This window comes from Cyanistes caeruleus, chromosome 22 (genome assembly GCF_971803275.1).
Source record: "Cyanistes caeruleus chromosome 22, bCyaCae1.hap1.1, whole genome shotgun sequence".
Classification (NCBI taxonomy): domain Eukaryota; kingdom Metazoa; phylum Chordata; class Aves; order Passeriformes; family Paridae; genus Cyanistes; species Cyanistes caeruleus.
The window spans coordinates 1,665,069-1,684,616 of record NC_141722.1 but is presented as its reverse complement, the minus strand read 5'-3'; the positions used below and the strand labels follow the sequence as shown (position 1 = coordinate 1,684,616).

General features: G+C 54.3%; 1 protein-coding gene across 11 annotated transcripts in view; it reads left to right on the top strand.

The window, feature by feature from the left end:
- Positions 1–19,548, top strand: part of EPHB2 (EPH receptor B2) — a 119,384-nt gene that overhangs the window by 26,565 nt on the left and 73,271 nt on the right. For all 11 annotated transcript variants that reach the window (XM_086860684.1, XM_086860683.1, XM_086860689.1 and 8 more), the window contains exons 2-3: positions 8,822–8,886; positions 13,385–14,069. In XM_086860684.1, the coding sequence (XP_086716810.1) occupies positions 8,822–8,886; positions 13,385–14,069 (750 nt within the window). The remainder of the gene's footprint in view (positions 1–8,821; positions 8,887–13,384; positions 14,070–19,548) is intronic.

Genomic DNA, 19,548 nt, shown 5'->3' with positions numbered 1-19,548 from the left:
CCCCCATGGACCAGCTGCACCAGGGCAGTGCCTGGTGGAGGCTGATGGTTCCTTTGGGGCTGGGGTACCTCTAGAAGAAGCTTCTAGGCATGGGACTCCAACCTCCCAGAGCCCCCCTGTGAGAGAGGAAGAGAGACCTGGAGGCTCTCAGGAGGGGCACGGTCCTGTTCCATCCCCTTGGAAAAAGGCTTAGTGGGGGAATTTAGTCTCTGCTGGGCCTGGATGCAGCAGTTTACCCTGGAACTCCCTCCCTCAGGGTGTCTCCCAGCCGATGGGGTCAGTGCCACCACAGAGAGCCATCAGCAGTGACAGTGGCAGTGGCTGTTAAACGCCTGCATCTGTGTCCCCTCTGCGTGGCTCCTGCATTCCCAGCAGCAGCAGGAGGGGCTCTGCTCGCTGGCATTTGGCATCTGCATTGTCTCTTCCCAGCAGCCTGCCCTCGCCTGAACTCAGACCACCTACAAGTCCCAGCTCCTTTCGGGACAGACGCTGCCCTGTGGGTCCCTGGTGCTGCTGGAGCAGCTCCCCAGAGAGCTCTGCTGGGGTTATCCTGTTTCTGCTGACCTCTGGAGCGGGGGGAAACTGGAGCAGACAGGATGAATCCGCAGCTGTGAGTGGGATAATGTGGTCCTGCCTCACATCCAGCCTCTGCTGATCTTCTTCAGCAGGGGCTGAGAGATCACAAAATCAGAATTCTCTGCTGAGATCAGGGGGTCTCATTCTCCTCCCAGCCAGGCAGGTGAGAGGGACAGTCCTGGATGGGCTGAGGGTCAGTGGAGTGCTTGGAAAGCAGTGCTGGGGTGACCTGCAGCACCCCATGGGCTGTTGAGTTTGGCTTCTCCTTGTTTTGAGCTTTCCAGCAGTGGAGCAGTCAGCACCCTGCAGGGCAGTGCTTGCACAGCCAGGGAGAGGAGGAGCTGGGAAGAGGGTCTGGAATTGCTGGATTTGGGCTGGCTGGATTGCTGGATTTCCTGGCTCACCCATTGGCATTGCCATGGTCCCCATGGCCAGGTGCAGCTCTGCTCCAAGCCCAGCTTTCCGTGTTTTCTGGTCTAGCAAGGCTGGGAAACAAAGGCCAGAGATTTCTGCACAGCAGTAACAGCCCTGGGTTTGGTCTCCTGAGGATGGTCCAGACAAGGTGGAGGCAGTCAGAATAAGGGAGGGATCGTGGTGGGAAAGGGAAAGCAGAGCCCAGCTCATGGCGTTTCCCTCATGGGGAGTTTTCACCTGGGATTGCTGAAATGCTGTGCCAAAGGCAGGGCATTGGGACATCAGTCCTGACCTCGAGTGTCACAAGCAGCTGAGCACCACCCAGAGCTGGGTGAGAGTGACCCAGCAGCTTCTGCTGAGCCCACCAGCTTGGCTCTGGGGCTGGCTCCTGTCTCACAGGGCTTGCAGGAGCCGTGACTGATGTCCCAGGGAGCTGAGGAGCCAGGAAGGCTCCGTGACTTCCCCAAAGTGAGGACACCTTGCCCCTCCCTGTGCCGTATCTCTGGGGTCAGCTCTCCCTGCTCCATGGGCTATCAGCCTGCATCCTTGGCAGGTCAGGGGCGCTCTGTTTAATGGAGATGACGGACATCACCCTAATTCTTAGGTCTGTGAGTCTGGCTGGACCTGATTTTTCAGGGGAATGACCAGGAACCTCAGTGCTGGCTTCACAGCACTGGGACCACCAGCATGACCTCAGCGTGGCCTTTGGGGCTCCGGGAGCAGGGGCGTGCCGGGGTCCCCATCCCAGCTCAGTCAGCCTCCTCTTTTCGCTCCCTATCAATCACTCTCCCTCTTGGAGTTTAAGTGGATCCCCGAGTGAAGTATCCCAAATATCCCGTAGCTGCCGGCTCACAATGCAGCGAGCTGTTCCCGCGCCAGCGGCTCGGCCGGGGGGGGAGATTGGGTTTCAGCTTGTTCCGCTGGCCCCCAGCCAGCCAAAGCAAAGCTCAGGGCTGCAGGGAAGGGCCACTGGCTTTGCTCAGCCCCTCTCAGCTCTCGCTGGCAGAAATATCATAATCAGGCTCCAGTAAAGCGCAGGAGGCAGAGAGGGGCCTTTCAACTTGGGGAAGGGTAAAGAGATCTGCGGTGAGGGCTCCTGAGGCGGGGACAGACGGGTTTCTCATTAGCCACCCCCCTGCCCCGGGGTGTGGTGGCTGTGCCTGAGGCCACCAGGGGTAGGTACACGGTTCCAGGAGTGTGTTCCTGCGTGGAGGAGTTCATCCTGACCCGTGCTGATCCTGGTCTTTGCTCCACCTGGCTGCTGCGTGTCCCTCCAGCCTGGAGCTGATGAGGTGTTTTAGGTGGGCTTCCAGGTCATGGAAGGGACAAGGAATGATCTCCCACTGTCTCTGCCTTAGGATGACTTTGCTCCCAACCTATCAGAAGGGGCTGGAAGCTTCTCGGCTGCTTTGCACATCCAGCACTGGCCACAGCTGATGTGGTGGTGGATCCATGAGAAGCTTGCTTCCTGTGTTGATAATATTGGACCAGGATTAAAATCCTGGCAAGTGTCCTACCCTGAGAGAGGAGCTGGCGTGAGGAGTGAAAGGGGAAGGGAAAAAGTTGTGGGTGGAAAAATGAGGGTGGAGGCTCCAGCTATCTGTGGGGCTATTTATTTGTCCAGCTGTTTCTTTATCTGGATGAGCTTGTAGCCTGTGAATGTGAAGCATTTGCCAGGACTTCTGAGAAACTCAGGTCCAGATGCTCTGAATTGGTCTGAATTGGCAAAACTCCATGGAAGTTATTTTTCTGGACGGAGAGAAGTGTGTCTGCAACATGCACAGCTCCTCTGTTAATCCCTTTTACCTCCTGCCACTGTCCCTTGGCCCTGCCGCTCTCCATCCCCACTCCTGGCCACCAGGACCCAGCACGATCCCAGACTTGTCCTCCCCTCCCAGATCTGTCTGCCAATCTCATTCCTGATCTGGCCAGATGGGAAAATCTGGTGAGCTGAGAACCCCACGCTCACCTCACCCGTGGCTGAGCAGCGAGAGGACCAAGTGGAAGCACGGGACCTGTCACAGCGGATCCTCTGCATGACTCTGTCTCAGCGAGGCTGGAAGTGGTGGGGTGGGGGTGATGAAGTGTCTGGAGATGCCAGGTGTCCCTCCAGAGCCGTGGTGTGCCCTGGGAGCAGGCAGCAGCACCGGGGACAGCCGCAGTGCTGGTGGGAAGCTGCTCGGAGAAAACATCTCCAAAGCGAAAAGGACGAGCGCCGGTCCGCGAGTGTCCCGTGGGGAGCAGCGCGGTTCCCGGTGGGAAACGGGCCAGAGTTGAGTCTGGCTGGTTTGGAGCAGCTGCAGATTTATTTATAATGCTGTGGGCAGCATGTGAAGCTGCAGATAAACACACGGGAGGGGAGAACAGAAACAACAACATGGACAAGAGGCTGCTGTGGAGGGAGCGCTGCGCTGAGCTGCGGCCACCAGAGGTGGGCCAGGGGCCAGGCTCCCACCCCTGCCGCTCACACATGGCTTTTCTCCACATCCTGGGGTGCCACCGGGATCTTTATGGGGCTGCCAAAGCCTCTCACCCTGTTTGATGCTGCCAAACCAGCAGGATGGCGCTGTGAAAGTGGCTGTGACAGTGAGTGAAGCTGTTGAGGTGCTGCTGGAGGCTTGGGCTTGTCCATCCTGGAAGTGGTGTGTGTTTTTTGTCCCTGGTCCTGTTGCCAGCCTGTATGAGCATGGGGCAGCCCCAGGTAGGACCAGGGAAGCTGCTGGGGAAAATAGGGTCACTGTGGGCACAGAAGTGGCAGGGGCACTGGTGGGAGCTGCAGGTGGAGGAGCTGCCTCAGGAGGATGATGGGTTCCCACATCCTGGAGCTCATCACACTTGGTGTGCAGCTCACACCTGGAACTTTGTCCAGATGTTCTCCCTGGGCCTGGAGCCACCTGTCACCCAGAAGAGTCCATGAGCATCTGGAACTGGCCAGATGAGCCTACACTGCCCATTCCTGGAAGTGTCCAAGGTTGGACAGGGCTTGGAGCAACCTGGGATGGTGGAAAATGGTGGAAGCCCATGGCAGGGGTTCAGTGAGATGGGCTGTGAGGTCCCTTTCAAACCAAACTGCTCCAGGGTTCTGTGATTCATCCAAGATCCTCAAAGAGCTGCTGAAGTCTCTCTGGCTGCAAAGCCTCTCTGGGTGATTTTTGAGCAGTCTTGGGATTTCAGAGAGCTCCCAGCTGACTGGGAGTTGGGGAATGTTGTCCTAATTTTCAAGAAGGGCAAGAAGAAGGACCCTGGAAGCTACAGGCCTGTCAGTCTCACTTCACTGCCTGGTAAAATCAATGCAGATTGTTATTCTGAGAAGTATTGAAAAACACCTGGACAACAGCATGGTCTTGGTCACAGCCAGCTCAGCTTCATGAGGGAAAATCCTGCTTATCAAACCTGATTTCCTTCTGTGACAGGGTAAACCCAGTTGGAGACCTCAACAAAGGAGAGCACTGGGCCATCCCCAACCATGTGAAATTCCAGAGGGGAAAGTGCCTGGACACACCAGGGGATGGGGCAGCCCTGGATGTGTGGATGGACCAGAGGACAAGAGGATGGAGAGCAGCTGCAGGAAGGGATCTGGGCTCCAATGGCCACTTGGAATTATATAATTAAATTCATTTTTGTATATAGAACATATATAATATATATTATACACTATATTAATATAATATAATAATAGAAATATATAATATAATAGTAGAATTATATTTAATTATATATAATATATAACATATATATTATCATATATATTTTATAATTATATTTAATATAATTATATAATTATATTAATTTTATATATCTAGAACATATATAATATATATTATATACTATATTATATAATTATATATAATATATATTATATACTATATTATATAATTATATATATAATATAATTCATATAACAATAAAATTATATTTAATTTCATCTATAAATTTATTTATATAACATATAAATTTATTTATGCAATATATAAGTCTATATAATATATAAATTTATATTATGTATGTTTTATATTATACATTCTACAATACAATTATATTTAATGCAATAATAGAATAATATACTAATATAATTTTATATTAATATTTATTATTTATTTAATTTATATTAATATATAATTATATTCAATATAATAATATAATTATATATTAATATAATTTTATATTAAAAAGACATGAAGCCATCAGAGAGCATCCAACCCAAAGGAGGCCATGAGGGTGGGGAAGGGTCTGCAGGGAAATGTGAGGAGTGGCTGAGGTCACTTGGTCTGTTCAGCCTGGAGGAGACTTCAGCATCCTCCTGAAGGGCAGCAGAGGAGCAGGTACCAACCTCTCCACTCTGCTGAGCAGTGATAGGACTTAAGGAAAGGGCTGGAGCTGGGTCAGAGCTTTATGTTGGGTATTAGATGAAGGTTTTTCACCCAGAGGTTGGCTGGGTGCTGAGCAGGCTCCCCAGGGCAGTGGTCACAAACCTGTCTGAGTTCAAGGAGCTGGGCTTGTTGGGATTTCCTGTGCATCATTTTCGATGATCCTTCCAGCTCAACCTATTCTATGACTTTATAATTCTAGCTTGGAAAGGGCTGCAGCAACCTGGGGCAGTGGAAGATGTCCCTGCCCAGGGCAGGGGGTGGAACTGGATGGGATTTAAGGTCCCTCCCAACCCAAACCATTCTGTGGTGCTGGTCCTCACCCACCTGTGCTGGCCCTGCAGGCTCACCGTGCTGCACAAGAACCAGATATCCCCAATTTTCTGTAATTCATCCTCTGCTCAGTGTAACAACCCCACCTCCAAAAGGACTTCAGCCTGAGCAGAAACTTGGTGCAAAAACTGCCCCAAAAAGGGGCAGATTGGAGTGTTAGAGCTGTGTGTGATGGGGACCACAGCCCTGGGACCCCTGCACCATGAAGGGTGATAAACAGGAGCCTCAAAGACACAGGAACCTGGTTTGGGGAGGAAGAAGAAGGAAGCTGAGCTAATTTAGCCATCTTGGAGATGGATCATTTGCCACCCGTGAGCACCACAAGAGGGAAAGGTTTTGGACTGCAGAGTCTTTGTAGAAGGAAAAGGAAATCCAATAGCTGGCAGCAGAATGGTGTAAATCCAGACTAAAATTAATGGAATATCTGGTGTTTTTTATGGGAAGATAATTTGCCATTGGAAAAACTTGCTTAAAACCTGCAAATTTCTTCTTCTCCTTGTCCCTGGGCCAGCCAGAGTGGATGCAGAGCTCCAGGGGGATCCTTCAGCTGAGGACAAGGGGGTGGAGGCAGTGGTGTACTGAGCACAACATTTCCACAGCACTGCACTGAGTTTTTATTAAATAAAAGGCTTTTTAAAATGCAAAACGCTTCCAAATACGAAGTTTATTTGGGGAATTATTTGTAATGACTTTGAATATATCTTCTTTTCCATTTTAGTCACTGCTATTAATGTACTTACTATGCACTACTGTCATTGATAGTTAAGATAAAGTAACAAATTCAGGGGGTTTTTAAAGCTTCTTGCTAGCACTGGGTGAAAAATGTTGTTTTCCTTTCAGATCAAACGCCACTGGTGTTTTAATGAAAAAGCCAGATCCTCTGATAAAGTAAACACTATTATTGACCTATGTAAACAAATATTCAGTTTAAAAAGAAATTTCGTAAATCTGACCCGCAACATCTCGGGATTAGCTGTTTCACAGAGCTCTTCCTAGTGGGAAAAATTGAGAAGAACTATTTTTTTTTTGCTTTTTACTCTTGGAATAAAACCAAATTTCGAAATCCTGGTTTCCTGTGAACTGGAAACCACTGGCTCAAACCAGGAGTAATGAACAAGCCACAGTCTGGGGAGGATTTACTGCCAGGAGTTGGTGCAGGGAGCACGGCGCTGCCGAGGCACTTTTTGGGGTGCCAGTGGGGAAGGAGAAGTCCCTGCACTGAGCAGTTGTCACCTCTGCACCCAGGCCTGGCTCTTCAGTGCTGGATCTGCTCAAGGCTGAGCTTTTCTTCCTTTGTTTTTGTTCAGTGGAGTGAAAGTGGAGAGGATGGAGATGATGGGGGTGGCAGGATGTTTGTTATTCTGGTGGGGAGAAGGACAGCAGGACGTGGTTACATCCAGTAACTCTCCATTCCCATTCTGGGATTACCCTTGGAAGTGCCCAAAGCCAGGTTGGATGGGGCTTGGAGCAGATTTTGGGATAGTGGAAGATGTCCCTGCCCTGTCCCTCCACGCTCCCCTCGTGTCCATTTGGTGTTTTGAGGCCTTTGGGCAGAATTTCTAAACCGCATTTCCTAAACTCAGGAATATTTTCCTATTTTCTCAAGCTATCAAACCTTGGGTGTGGTGCAGAAAAATCCCTGTACTGCAATGATCATGTGTCTGCAGAGCTGGAGGACAGAGAGTTACCCAGACTGTGGAAACCACCCATGGAAGTGTCCAAGAAAGACTTTTGAGCACTCCCTGGGAAGGGTTAAAGAAAGGTGTAGATGTGGTGCTTAGAGACATGGTTTAGTGCTGAGCAGTAATCCTTGGACTCAACCATGTTAGATGGTTTTTCCAGCCATGATTCCATGATTCCAAGTATCCCATTTATTTCTGATGGGGCTGCCTGGCACCTTCACTTGGCTGATGTTGGCCCAGGTTTTGGGGTACCATGACCTCCTTGTGCCATCATTGGGGTTAAACCAACCCACGGCTGTTTGGGATGAACAGAATTCCAGTGCTGGAAGCATCCTGAGCTGCAGTAAGGGTGAGGAGGCTTTGCTGTTGTGTGGCTTAGGAGGACTTGTCTGTGCTGGTCAGTGGGAGCATCACCTGACCTATTTCAACCCAAATCATCTGGAAAAACAGCTTTAACAGTGGTTTAATTTTTTAGTACTTTTAAGTCCTAAAAGTGCTGCTCCTTCCAATATTCTGCTGCATCTCTGAGGATTCTCCCTTACCGTGCAAAGTGCTGAGAAAAAAAATCTGCTTTTGGCAAAGGAAACTAGAAGAGGTGAGGGAGGATCCCTGCAGGGGTGGAACTGGGCTGGGGGTACCTGGATTTGGGATTGAGAGGAGGAAAATCCATCTTGGCTGATGGATGGAAGGGTTTCACAGCAGGAGATGCTGCCTGTGCTGGGCACCTCGAGGTCCCACCTCGAATCCTGGGGTCAGTTTTGGGCCCCTAATGAAAATTAAGATATTGAAAGGCTGGAGTGTTTCCATAGAAGGGAGTGGAGCTGGGGAAGGGTTTGGAGCACCAGGAGAGGCTGAGGGAGCTGGGGAAGGGGCTCAGCCTGGAGAAAAGGAGGCTCAGGGGGAATTTCTGGCTCTGCACAACTCCCTGACAGGAGGGGACAGCTGAGGGGGGTCAGGCTCTGCTCCCAAGGAGCAAGAGACAGGACAAGAGGAAACGGCCTCAAGCTGTTCTAGGGAAAGTTTAGATTGGATTTTAGGGAAAATTCCTTCATGGAAAGAGTGGTCAGGCATTGGACCAGGGCAGTGGTGGAATCACCATCCCTGGAGATGTTAAAAACACGTGTGGACGTGGCACTTGTGAGCATGGTTTAATGATGAACATGGTTTTGGTGCTGGGCTGATGGTTGCACCTGGTGATCTTGGAGGTGATTTCCAACCTTAACATTCAGTGATTCCATGATTGTGCAGGGGGGTCAGGGAGCAGTGGGCAGTGGGTAGGGAGCAGCTGGGTGGATGGACCAGCGCCAGTACCCGGCTGAGATGTGGCCAGGAGCTCAGTGTGGGATGGGCTCCAGCCCTGCAGCCCTCCTCTCCACCTTCTTCCCTGTCTCCATCTTCAGTCCTTTCATCAGCATCCTGTGACTCCCTTGTTTCACCTTCCTTCCACAGAGACACTGATGGACTCCACAACGGCGACAGCAGAGCTGGGCTGGACGGTGCATCCTCCCTCAGGGGTAAGGCATCATCACCTGGTGGGGACCTGGAGCTGCTCTGGGCTCTCCTCTGCACGTGAACGTGGCAGGCTTGGCCCAGCAGAAGTCAGGCACTGATGCAAAGTGCCTTGGCCATGTGGGAGGAGCACAACAGGAGGTGACACTTGAGGTTTCCTGTAGTTTTTCAGGAGATGATACTCCAAAAAATACCTCAGTGTTGGTAGAAACAACATGCCAAGGCCACTGTGATTTGTCCCCAGTGTCTCACTTGTTATTCCATTGCCTGTCACTTGTAGCAGGATGAGGGCATTAGGCTCTGGACCTGCAAGGACTGTCCAGCATCCCTGGCATCCCATGGAGAGGCATTTGCTGGCTCAGCAGAGCTCTCTGTCTTCTTTACCAGGGCCAGGTGTACCCTGAGACACATCCAAAGAAGCTCCTTTAAAGAAGAGCTTGGGCAAGGCAGTGCATCAGGTTCATCCCCCTGTCCCCCAGAGGGTGCTGGCACTGCCCAGGCTCCCCAGGGAATGGGCACAGCCCCTGCCAGAGCTCCAGGATGGAGCTCTCGGGGATGCCCAGGCTGGGATTGTTGGGGTGTCCTGGGCAGGGTCAGGAGTTGGACTCAGTGATCCCTGTGGGTCCCTTCCAACTCAGTTCTGTGATTCTGTGTTTTTTGCACCCTTCCACTCATGAGAGCAACCCAGAGTGGAGCCACCTGTGTGTCCCATGTGGGGCATCAAGGTGCTTCAGAGCATCCTGCCCACCTCTGGCAGCAGCCACAGTGCCCAAACCCCCCAGACCTTCTCCCTTGCCTGTTACTGCTGAATATGAATAGATCACAGGCACACAGGTCGAGGTGTGGTGAAAAGAAGAGAGAGTTTATTTGTCCTCCCAGGATTTATAGGTTTCTGACCACAGCCAGGGATTGGATGGTCAGGATAACACTTTCCCACTGCACTGGCCATGAGAGATGCCCATCACAAGACAACAGAAAGAATGTACACATATCTATGTTTACAGTTACTGTCCTGGGAAAATCCTTAGAAAGCCATGTCAGCAAGCTCAAAAGCTGAGTTTTCAGGACAACACTTGCCCTTGGGTGGCCCAATCCAGCCTTCCCAAAACCCAGAGATGCTCCCCATGCCCGCGCATGGCTCAGGCACCATCCTACCTTCCATCCACCCTCTGCAATGGAGGCTGGATGAAGACATTTCCCTGCACCTCACCCCCAGGCTGACAGCGTTGGCAGAAGAAAAGAAACAGCCCAGAAAAGCCTGGTCTGGGGAGATTAAACCGAGCCGGGGCGGCGTGGCCGCGGTGTCGCGCCGGGCGCGGGCGCTGCCGCCCGGGCCCATCACCATGATAAAGGGCAGGGCTGCCCCAGCCCCACCAGTGCCCACCGAGGGGGATGACGGGCACACAATGCAGAGGAGCAGAGGTCAAGTCTTTTTCTCTCCTGGCCCAGCCTTTCTTGTTTGCGGTGTTTCCATATGTGAAGCACGCCCTGCTCCCGCAACCCCAGCCCGGCTGTAATGAGGCCGGGGCCTGCTGGAAGCCGTCTCCCCGGGTTATTGTGCTGCTGCCTTCTTTTGAGCTCCTGGCATGTTAATTAGAGAGCCAGGAGAAAGGGAGAGGCTTCTAATTAAGCGTGGAGGAAGCGCAGGGGCTGGTGCACGGGGGTGACTTTCTCTGCCATCTGGGAAAAGGGAAGCCTGGGGCAGGGATGTGGGAGGATGCTGAGGGTCCCGAGCCCGGCCCCCAGGGTGATCCCAGGTCCCCCATCAGGGTGGAGATGCCCATCTGGTTGGTGGGATCACCTCCTGTGTCCACCTCTGGGTCCTCAGTGGGGATATGGGCTCATCATGCCCTGTGCTCATCATGGGTGATTATTCTGCAGTGACTCCCTGGCCTCATGTCCACGGGCAGGACAAGGCAGTGCATCCCACTCAGAGGTCACTGGCCAGGTTGGGTGCACCCAGCATCACCTGGAAGACAGAAGCTGCTGTCTGCTCCTTTTTGGGGACTATTAAAGAGCCCAAAGCCCAGGCAGTTGTTTTATGGCTGGCTCTGAAGCTCTTGTGCCATTCATAGATGTCCCCAGGCCCTGCCTCCAGCATCTCCTGTTCACCCCAAGCCCTGGAGACCCTCATGTGCTGCTCCTGCCTGACCAAGGCTGAGCTCTCTGGGCTCATGTCCTTACCCTCCTTGGGGACTGGGAAGGTGTGGGACCCTTGGTCTTGGTGGCTGGAGTGCTCTGGAGTGGTGCAGGTGATGGAGAGCCACACCAGAGGCAGGGCGAGGGAAGGAATTGCTTCCCCTTGCCTTGTCCTTGATTCCCTCACTCCCCCCCACAAGCAGTGCCCTGAAAAGCAGGGAGATCCTGCAATTTTCCACTAACACACCAATTTTATTTCTGGAAAACAAAGCAAACGCTCCGGCTGTGTTTTGCGAGGATGCTCTTCTCGTCCCCCAGCCCTGGCAGCAGATTTACAGCCACTGCCAATCTCAAGTGGTTGGAGCTGTTGGGGATCTTCCCTGACAGCCTTCTGTTGGGCTGTGAGCCTTGATGTGCGAGGAGCAATCTGTCTCCCATCTCCTGAGCCTCTCTCCCCAGTCCTGGGTGCCCTTGTGAGGCCGTTTACAAGCTGAGGGGCTGGGGGTGCTCTCCTCCTGCAGGATTTTCCCTGGATTCAGTCCTGATGCTAATGCTGGGTCTGGGCTGTGCTGCTGCCCTGCCCTGGCTGTTGTGATCCTGCATCCAGGGCAGGGTTGCGCTTGGGGTGTAACATCCATGGGAAACAGCTCGGCTTCCACTTGAGCAGCTTTATGAACAAATTCAGAAGGAGCAGTTCCAGCTGGCTGGGACTGTCACACGCCAGCAGGACTCTGGTCCCCGCTGCCAGCATCACTGGGTGGGGATGGGACTGCAGGGAGATGCTCTGCACTCTGGCAGGAGATGGGCAGGGGGAGATGCTCTGTGAGCTGAGGGTCCTCCTCCCACAAAGACCCTTCCCTGCTGGTGCTCCCCACAGAGGAGCAGTGGCTGCTTACAGGATGCAGCTCATGCCCTGCATCCCTCACTCACATCCTACACAGGATGGAGACAACAAGGGCTAGAGGATTTGGGAAAAAACAGCCTGGGAAAAGGGCAGAGAGCTGGAGGTGTCACAGCAGCCCTGCTGTGGCGCCCAAAGGAACAGCTGGGACTGTGTTGAGGGGTTTAGACTGGATGTTAGGAGAAGGTTCTTCCCCCAGATGGGGGTCAGGCACTCCCCAGGGAAAAGGCAAGTCTTTCCAGAGCTCCAGGAGGGTTTGGACACCGCTCTCAAGCACAGGGAAGGATTGCTGGGGTGACTCTGCACTTGATCCTTGTGGGTCCCTTCCAGCTGAGGATATTCTCTTCTGTAATTCTCCAGAGCTTCCTCCAGAACTGGCTGTCAGTCAGCTGGGGGAGCTGGGAAGAGCTTCCCATGGGGAAATCTGTCAGCTCTGAGCTGTCTTGCTGAGAGGGATGTTCTGTCATGGCTCAGCTCGTAGGCATGGCTGCATCCACAGATCCAGTTCAGCTGGGGCTGGGACCTGAGCACACCATGCTGGAGGAGCCCCAAAACATTTGACCCAAAACATTTGACCCAAAACATTTGACCCAAAACATTAAGGGGCAGGGATGAAGGCTCCAATGGGATTTACCCAGCATCTCCCTTTCTGGGAACACAGTGGGATGGTCCCATCCTGCCCCTGGGAAGAGGCACTGGCTGCAGCCAGCCAGGAGGTTTTGTGGCTTCTGAGGAAGCTGGAACCACAGTGGCACTGGTGGGGGTCATGTGCTAAAGGTGCTGTGCTCCTTTGCCAGAGGCACAGCCCCATCTCAAACCATTTCTGCAGAGCAGTGGCCTTGCTGTCCCACCAGCAGCAGAGGCTTGACCCTGAATCCAGGCACGGAGCTGGTGGCAGCGAGGTGACCCTGAGGGGCCCCTCTGTCCCCACAGTGTGGAGCTTACCTGGGGCATGGTGTGGGTCAAACCCTGCCTGGGCAGGTCCAGGGGGTCAAACCCTGCCCAGGCAGGTCCAGGGGGTCAAACCCTGGCCAGGCAGGTCCAGGGGGGTCAAACCCTGCCCAGGCAGGTCCAGGGGGGTCAAACCCTGCCCAGGCAGGTCCAGGGGATCAAACCCTGCCCAGGAAGGTCCAGGGGGTCAAACCCTGCCCAGGCAGGTCCAGGGGGGTCAAACCCTGCCCAGGAAGGTCCAGGGGATCAAACCCTGCCCAGGAAGGTCCAGGGGGTCAAACCCTGCCCAGGCAGGTCCAGGGGGTCAAACGCTGCCCAGGCAGGTCCAGGGGGTCAAACGCTGCCCAGGCAGGTCCAGGGGGTGCTGGGGTGAGGTGCTGAGGGCTTGGGTGGGCACAGAGAGGGGCAGCTGGTGCTGTCAGAGCCTGCTTGGCACACAGTGGGGATGGGAAGGGGTGAGGAGGGCTGGGTGCAGCCCCTTGACTGTGTGTGTGTGTGTGTCCTGCCCGCAGTGGGAAGAGGTGAGTGGCTACGATGAGAACATGAACACCATCCGCACCTACCAGGTGTGCAACGTCTTTGAATCCAGCCAGAACAACTGGCTCCGGACCAAGTACATCCGGAGGCGAGGAGCGCACCGCATCCACGTGGAGATGAAATTCTCTGTCCGGGACTGCAGCAGCATCCCAAACGTCCCAGGCTCCTGTAAGGAGACTTTTAACCTGTACTATTTCGAGTCGGACTTTGACTCGGCCACCAAGACTTTTCCTAACTGGATGGAGAATCCTTGGATGAAGGTGGACACCATTGCTGCCGATGAGAGCTTCTCCCAGGTGGACTTAGGCGGGCGGGTGATGAAGATCAACACCGAGGTGCGCAGCTTCGGGCCCGTCTCCAAGAACGGTTTCTACCTGGCCTTCCAGGACTACGGGGGCTGCATGTCCCTGATCGCCGTCCGTGTCTTCTACCGCAAATGTCCCCGCGTGATCCAGAACGGGGCCGTCTTCCAGGAGACGCTGTCGGGGGCGGAGAGCACCTCGCTGGTGGCGGCCAGGGGGACGTGCATTGCCAATGCTGAGGAGGTGGACGTGCCCATCAAGCTGTACTGCAACGGTGACGGCGAGTGGCTGGTGCCCATCGGCCGCTGCATGTGCCGGGCCGGCTACGAGTCGGTGGAGAACGGGACCGTCTGCAGAGGTAACCACGGGCCCGCCTCTGCTGCTGGGGGCACTCAGGGTCTGCGTTTGGCATCTGCAGGAGACAATTATAATTTGTAATGGCCGTGTTAGACTCGATCTGCTGAAGCACTGGCAAACCCAGTGCTGTGAGTGCTGAGTTGGGACACATCAGGGTCCTCATCATCATAAATGTTTGGTTTGGGGGAAGGTGACACCCCGCTGAAAACCTGAAAGTTCAACTTCATAGTTTCTAAATCAGTTTGGCCACTGAGAAATGAAATCTACAGTTTGTAATGTGGTGTAGTTGAAACCCTCACTGATGACCCAAACCGACTCATGAATTGTAGTTACAAATTGTAAATTGTAATTGGTTCCTGCAGAGGGACCAATTTTTGAATTTGGGGGAAGGTGACACCCCGCTGAAAACCTGAAAGTTCAAGTTCATCATTTCTAAATCAGTTTGGCCACTGAGAAATGAAATCTACAGTTTGTAATGTGGTGTAGTTGAAACCCTCACTGATGACCCAAACCGACTCATGAATTGTAGTTACAAATTGTAAATTGTAATTGGTTCCTGCAGAGGGACCAATTTTTGAATTTGGGGGAAGGTGACACCCCGCTGAAAACCTGAAAGTTCAACTTCATCGTTTCTAAATCAGTTTGGCCACTGAGAAATGAAATCTACAGTTTGTAATGTGGTGTAGTTGAAACCCTCACTGATGACCCAAACCGACTCATGAATTGTAGTTACAAATTGTAAATTGTAATTGGTTCCTGCAGAGGGACCTCCCTGGGCGTGAGGTGGCATGTGTGGAGGCTGAGTCCTTCCCCAGCTCCTCAATTCCTGCCCCAGGCTCATCCATCCTGTGTGTGACCTCCAGGTCCCCACGCTCTCCAGGTTTTGGAGGCACACACGTGTGGTGCGTGTCAGCAGTCTTCAATTCCCTCCCAAAATATTGGGGCTGTTAAACTGTTGGGTTTTCTGTGTGCTTTGGCATGGGCTGAATCTCTTCCTGGATGAGGGGAGTGGGAATGCAGGGTCCCAGAAGGGTGCAGAGGGACGGGAGCGCGTTCTCGACGGTGTTTTCCTGGTGAGGTGCAAATGGCCCAGGCTGGGACATGGTCATGGCTTGTTCAGCTGCCTGGCCCCTGTGCTCCTCAACACCCAGAGGTTTCCTGCCCTATAAAAAATCTGCAGATGTTCTCCTGCCCCTGTAGATGCTCAGAGCAGACTCTGTGGGCACCTGCTGAGCTCAGCTGAGCACCACGCAGCCAGTGTGGTCCCAGGGCAGCAGGAGGCTCAGCAGCCCCCTCCCTGAGCTGATGTCTGTGCTCCTGTCCAGAGGGCTTGGAAGGTTGAGAAAGGAGCTCCTGGGGTTGCTGGCAGGGAGCTGGGGACCCCAGAGCTGTGTGATGGGCACTGCAGCTGCAGCAAACCACGCTTTGGCAAACAGGATCTTTTTCTCCCGGCCACGGCTGGACATCCAAATCCCTCTGCGGTTCCGACAGCATCGGCACGCTCCAAGCAGAGCCAGGGCTTCTGAGATCAATTCCAGATACATCAGTGGCCACTGCAGAGCCAGGGCTGGAGCTGTGTCTCCTCTCCTCTGGCTCTGAAGGGGTGGCCAGGTAGAACCAGGCCTGGGGAAGGTGCTGGTAGTGGGAGGCAGTCCCCTGGAGAGGAGAACAGACAGTCTGTGCTCAGCAGGGACTGCAGGCTGTGTGGTGCCCCTGGAGAGGGACTCCATGGCTGCTGCTGGTGGCTGGGCTGCTCAAGCACCAAAATTCAGGTCCTGCTGTGCTGTGGGGATCATTTAATATCCATGATTTCAGCTGCTCCTGGCTTAGCCACTGAACACCTCTTCCCACCGAGCTCGGGCAGATCAAGTGTCTCCCAGGCTTCGCAGGGATGGGGATGGGGACGGCAAGGAAGGACCGCTGGAAACTGAGCCCAGCTAATCCCTGCCTCCAAGGGCAGACGGGGGTTTTACAGCTCCCAAGCGAAGCATCCGTAGCAACAGCAGAAAACCCCAATGATTCATGGCAGCTTTTCCATCTCAGCCTGTTTTTTGTTCCCTGAGCCGACCCAGCCTTGCCCGGTGCTTTGCTCCGATGCAGCCCGGGGTTTTTTGGGGAGCTCCCTGTGCCACTGCCAAAGGGCAGTTCCCTCCAGGGCAGGGCTGGGGGGAGAGAGGAGGAGGGAGAGGCCGGTTGTGTCTTTGTCTGGGCAGCAGCAGGATTTTGGGAGGTCCGGTACCTCGGCAGCTGCTTGTGCAGCCGGTGCTGGCGCACGCCGGCCCCGCGCTCCCCACCCTCATCAATCACACAGTGGCCAGCAGCCCATCGTCTCCATGGGGCAGCTGGCTCCAGGGCTGCCTCCCCTTCCCTTCCCTTCTTCTGCTTTTCCCTTCCTCTTCCCCTTCCCTTTCCCTTTCTGCTTCCCATTTCTCCCTTCCTTTCCATTCTCCTTCTCCTTCTCCTTCTCCTTCTCCTTCTCCTTCTCCTTCTCCTTCTCCTTCTCCTTCTCCTTCTCCTTCTCCTTCTCCTTCTCCTTCTCCTTCTCCTTCTCCTTCTCCTTCTCCTCCTCCTTCCTTTCCCCTTTCCCCTTTCCCCTTTCCCCTTTCCCCTTTCCCCTTTCCCCTTTCCCCTTTCCCCTTTCCCCTTTCCCCTTTCCCCTTTCCCCTTTCCCCTTTCCCCTTTCCCCTTTCCCCTTTCCCCTTTCCCCTTTCCCCTTTCCCCTTTCCCCTTTCCCCTTTCCCCTTTCCCCTTTCCTCTCTGTTCTCCTTACCTTTCCCCTTCCTATTCCCTTCTTCCCCTCTTCTTTTCTTTCCCTTCCCCTTCACTCTTTGCTTTCCCCATTCCTTCTTTCCCTTCCCCTCCTCCTGTGGGGTGGAATCAGGGCTGGATGAGACCCCAGGATTGTGCCAGACTGGGACACCCCCTCCATTTCCCCCTGGCAGCCCCCAGAATTGGAGCAGGGACTGGGAGGGGAGCCAGAGACGGAGCTGGCAGGACATCCACGGCATCCCCATCCTCTCCCAGCCCTCCCAGTGAGCCCCACAAAGGGCTGGGAAGGGGCTGCTCATCCCAGCTCATCTCAGGAAGGATCTGTGGGATGAAACCATGCATCCCTGCCCCCGGTCCCTGCTCAGGCTTGGGGGACTCACTCCTACATGTGGCTGGCAGGTTTGCTCGTGTTTCCAGGGGTGGGAGGGAATCTGGGCCCCTTTCCAGAAGCAAAACAAAAGCAAATCCGAGCCGGCTTTCGGGACGAAGTTCTCTCACACACTCAGGCACCCAAACAGGACGTGGCATGGAGCGTGGAGGGGGGCACATGGGTCCTGCCCCACCGAGGGCTCTGGGTGGAGAGGAGCATCCCAAGGAATGCTGGAACATCCCAGCCCTCCGTGCAGCTGGAAGGAGTTGCTCATTTTCTCCGCCGGGTTTTTCATCCGGCTAATAGCGCTCCAGCCCGCTCGCCGGGGATATTTATGGAGGAAGTTCATGCATCTAACAGCTTAAGCTCTTCTAAGCTCGTAGCCCCAGCACAAAAGGATTTGGGGGCAGTTAACAATTCTGTGTGGTTAAGAGATTTTCATTTCGCCGGGCCCGGCTCGCCGCTCCTGCAGGGCCCTGCCCGCTCCTCTCCGGCGAGGGGCTCCACACACACACATCTCCCCCAGCCCCATCCTTCCCTCTTCACCTTCTGCTCCCTGCCTGCGTCTTTTCTCTCCATCTCCCTGTTCTTTGTCTGCGCCTCCCCCCTTCCCTCCCCTCGCCGTCCCTCCCATGCAGCGCACGAAGCGCATTTCCCTGCCTGCCGTATCCATTGGCTGGGCTCAGGCACGGCACAGCCCTTGTGCTGTGGCTGGACAGAGGGTGGACACTGCCTGCACGGCCTGTGCCTGCTCAGGGACTCACCCTTCATCCCCTCTGAGGCTCCTCTCCAGCTCCTTCATCCCCTCTGAGGCTCCTCTCCAGCTCACCGGGGTAGCTCTGCTCTGGGTGTTCTCTTTGTTGTGCTCTGAGCTGAGCACCGGCAGTCCTGCTCTTGCTGGGGTGACAGGGGATGGTTTTGGGATGCAGAAGCTGGTGGTGACACTCTCTGGCTGTCAGAGACATCTGGTGTCATCCCTTGGGGTCACAGGAGGAGAGGAACTGCTGAGCTGATGGGAAGAGGAGAAACCAGGTTAGGCTGAGGCTGGCAGCTGTCTCTCCTTGGCTCTCTGTTCCCTGCTCCTCCACTTTTGGGAGACCCTCCTGCAGTGCTGCCTCCAGCTCTGGGGACCCCAAAATCAGAAGGACATGGAGCTGCTGGAGTCCAGAGGAGACCACAGAGATGTTCTGAGGGCTGGAGCCCCTCTGCTCTGCAGCCAGGCTGGGAGAGCTGGGGGTGCTCACCTGGAGAAGGCTCCAGGGACATCTCAGAGCCTCTTCCAGGGCCTAAAGGGGCTCCAGGAGAGCTGGAGAGGGACACAGGGTGCCCAGAGCAGCTGTGGCTGCTCCTGGATCCCTGGCAGTGCCCAAGGCCAGGCTGGATGGGGCTTGGAGCCACCTGGGACAGTGGAAGTGTCCCTGCCATGTCAGGGGGTGGGACTGGGTGACCTTTAAGGCCCCTTCAGCCCAAACCATTTTGGAATTCTCTGATTTTGCAGCTCAAGGTGGAGCTGGGCCCCCCCTGAAGGGAGCCCCAGGGATCAGCAGGGTCCCCTTCCCTGCCATAATTTTGACATCCAGGGCAGCAAACCTGCCACCACCCCACTGTGTGTGGGGGACGTGGGCTCAGGCGTGACAAGGACCCCGAGCCATCCCTCCAGCACAGAGGGTGGGATTTGGAGGGGACCAAATATGTGCTGAGAGCTCAGAGCAGCTTCCTGATGTGCTGGAGCAGGGCCTGTCCGAGCTGTCTCACAGTGACAGCCCACGAGGACGTGATGTTTTCATGATAAGAGGCTATTTATGGCTCTGTGCCTGTTTGGGGTCTGGGCCTCCTCTGATAGTGCTGGACCCAGCCAATAAATTGTAAGGCTCTAGGGGTAATCGAGTTCTTCCAGGAAGCATTCCTGGTTGAACTGGAGCAGATACAGCCAATTGTTCTGGAAATGTTTCCAGGGACAGAGAACTGCCTGTTAAATGCTTCCAGAGGTTGTCCTTGCCTTCTTATTCCTCTGTGCCTGGTGCTCCCCCCTCAGAGAGCTTCGTCCATCCCCTCACCTCTGTGCTCCCTGTGCCTGTTCCAGGGTAATCTTTGGCCCCTGGTTCTCTGCTGAGCTTTTCAGCTGACTTTTCTGGCTCTTCCCAGCCCTTGGCACAGCTTTAGCCTTTCCCTTGGCAGATGCAGTTCCCCACACACAGGCTGCTGATGGCCATCAGCTGCATGCCAGGGGGGATGCTGAGCTTCCCTCTGCCTGCATCCCCCCCTTCCTTTAGCCATTTTGGCAATGGCATTTCTCTGGGTGCTTCTGAAGGATCCTGGTCCTTCCTGGTGAGAGCCTGGG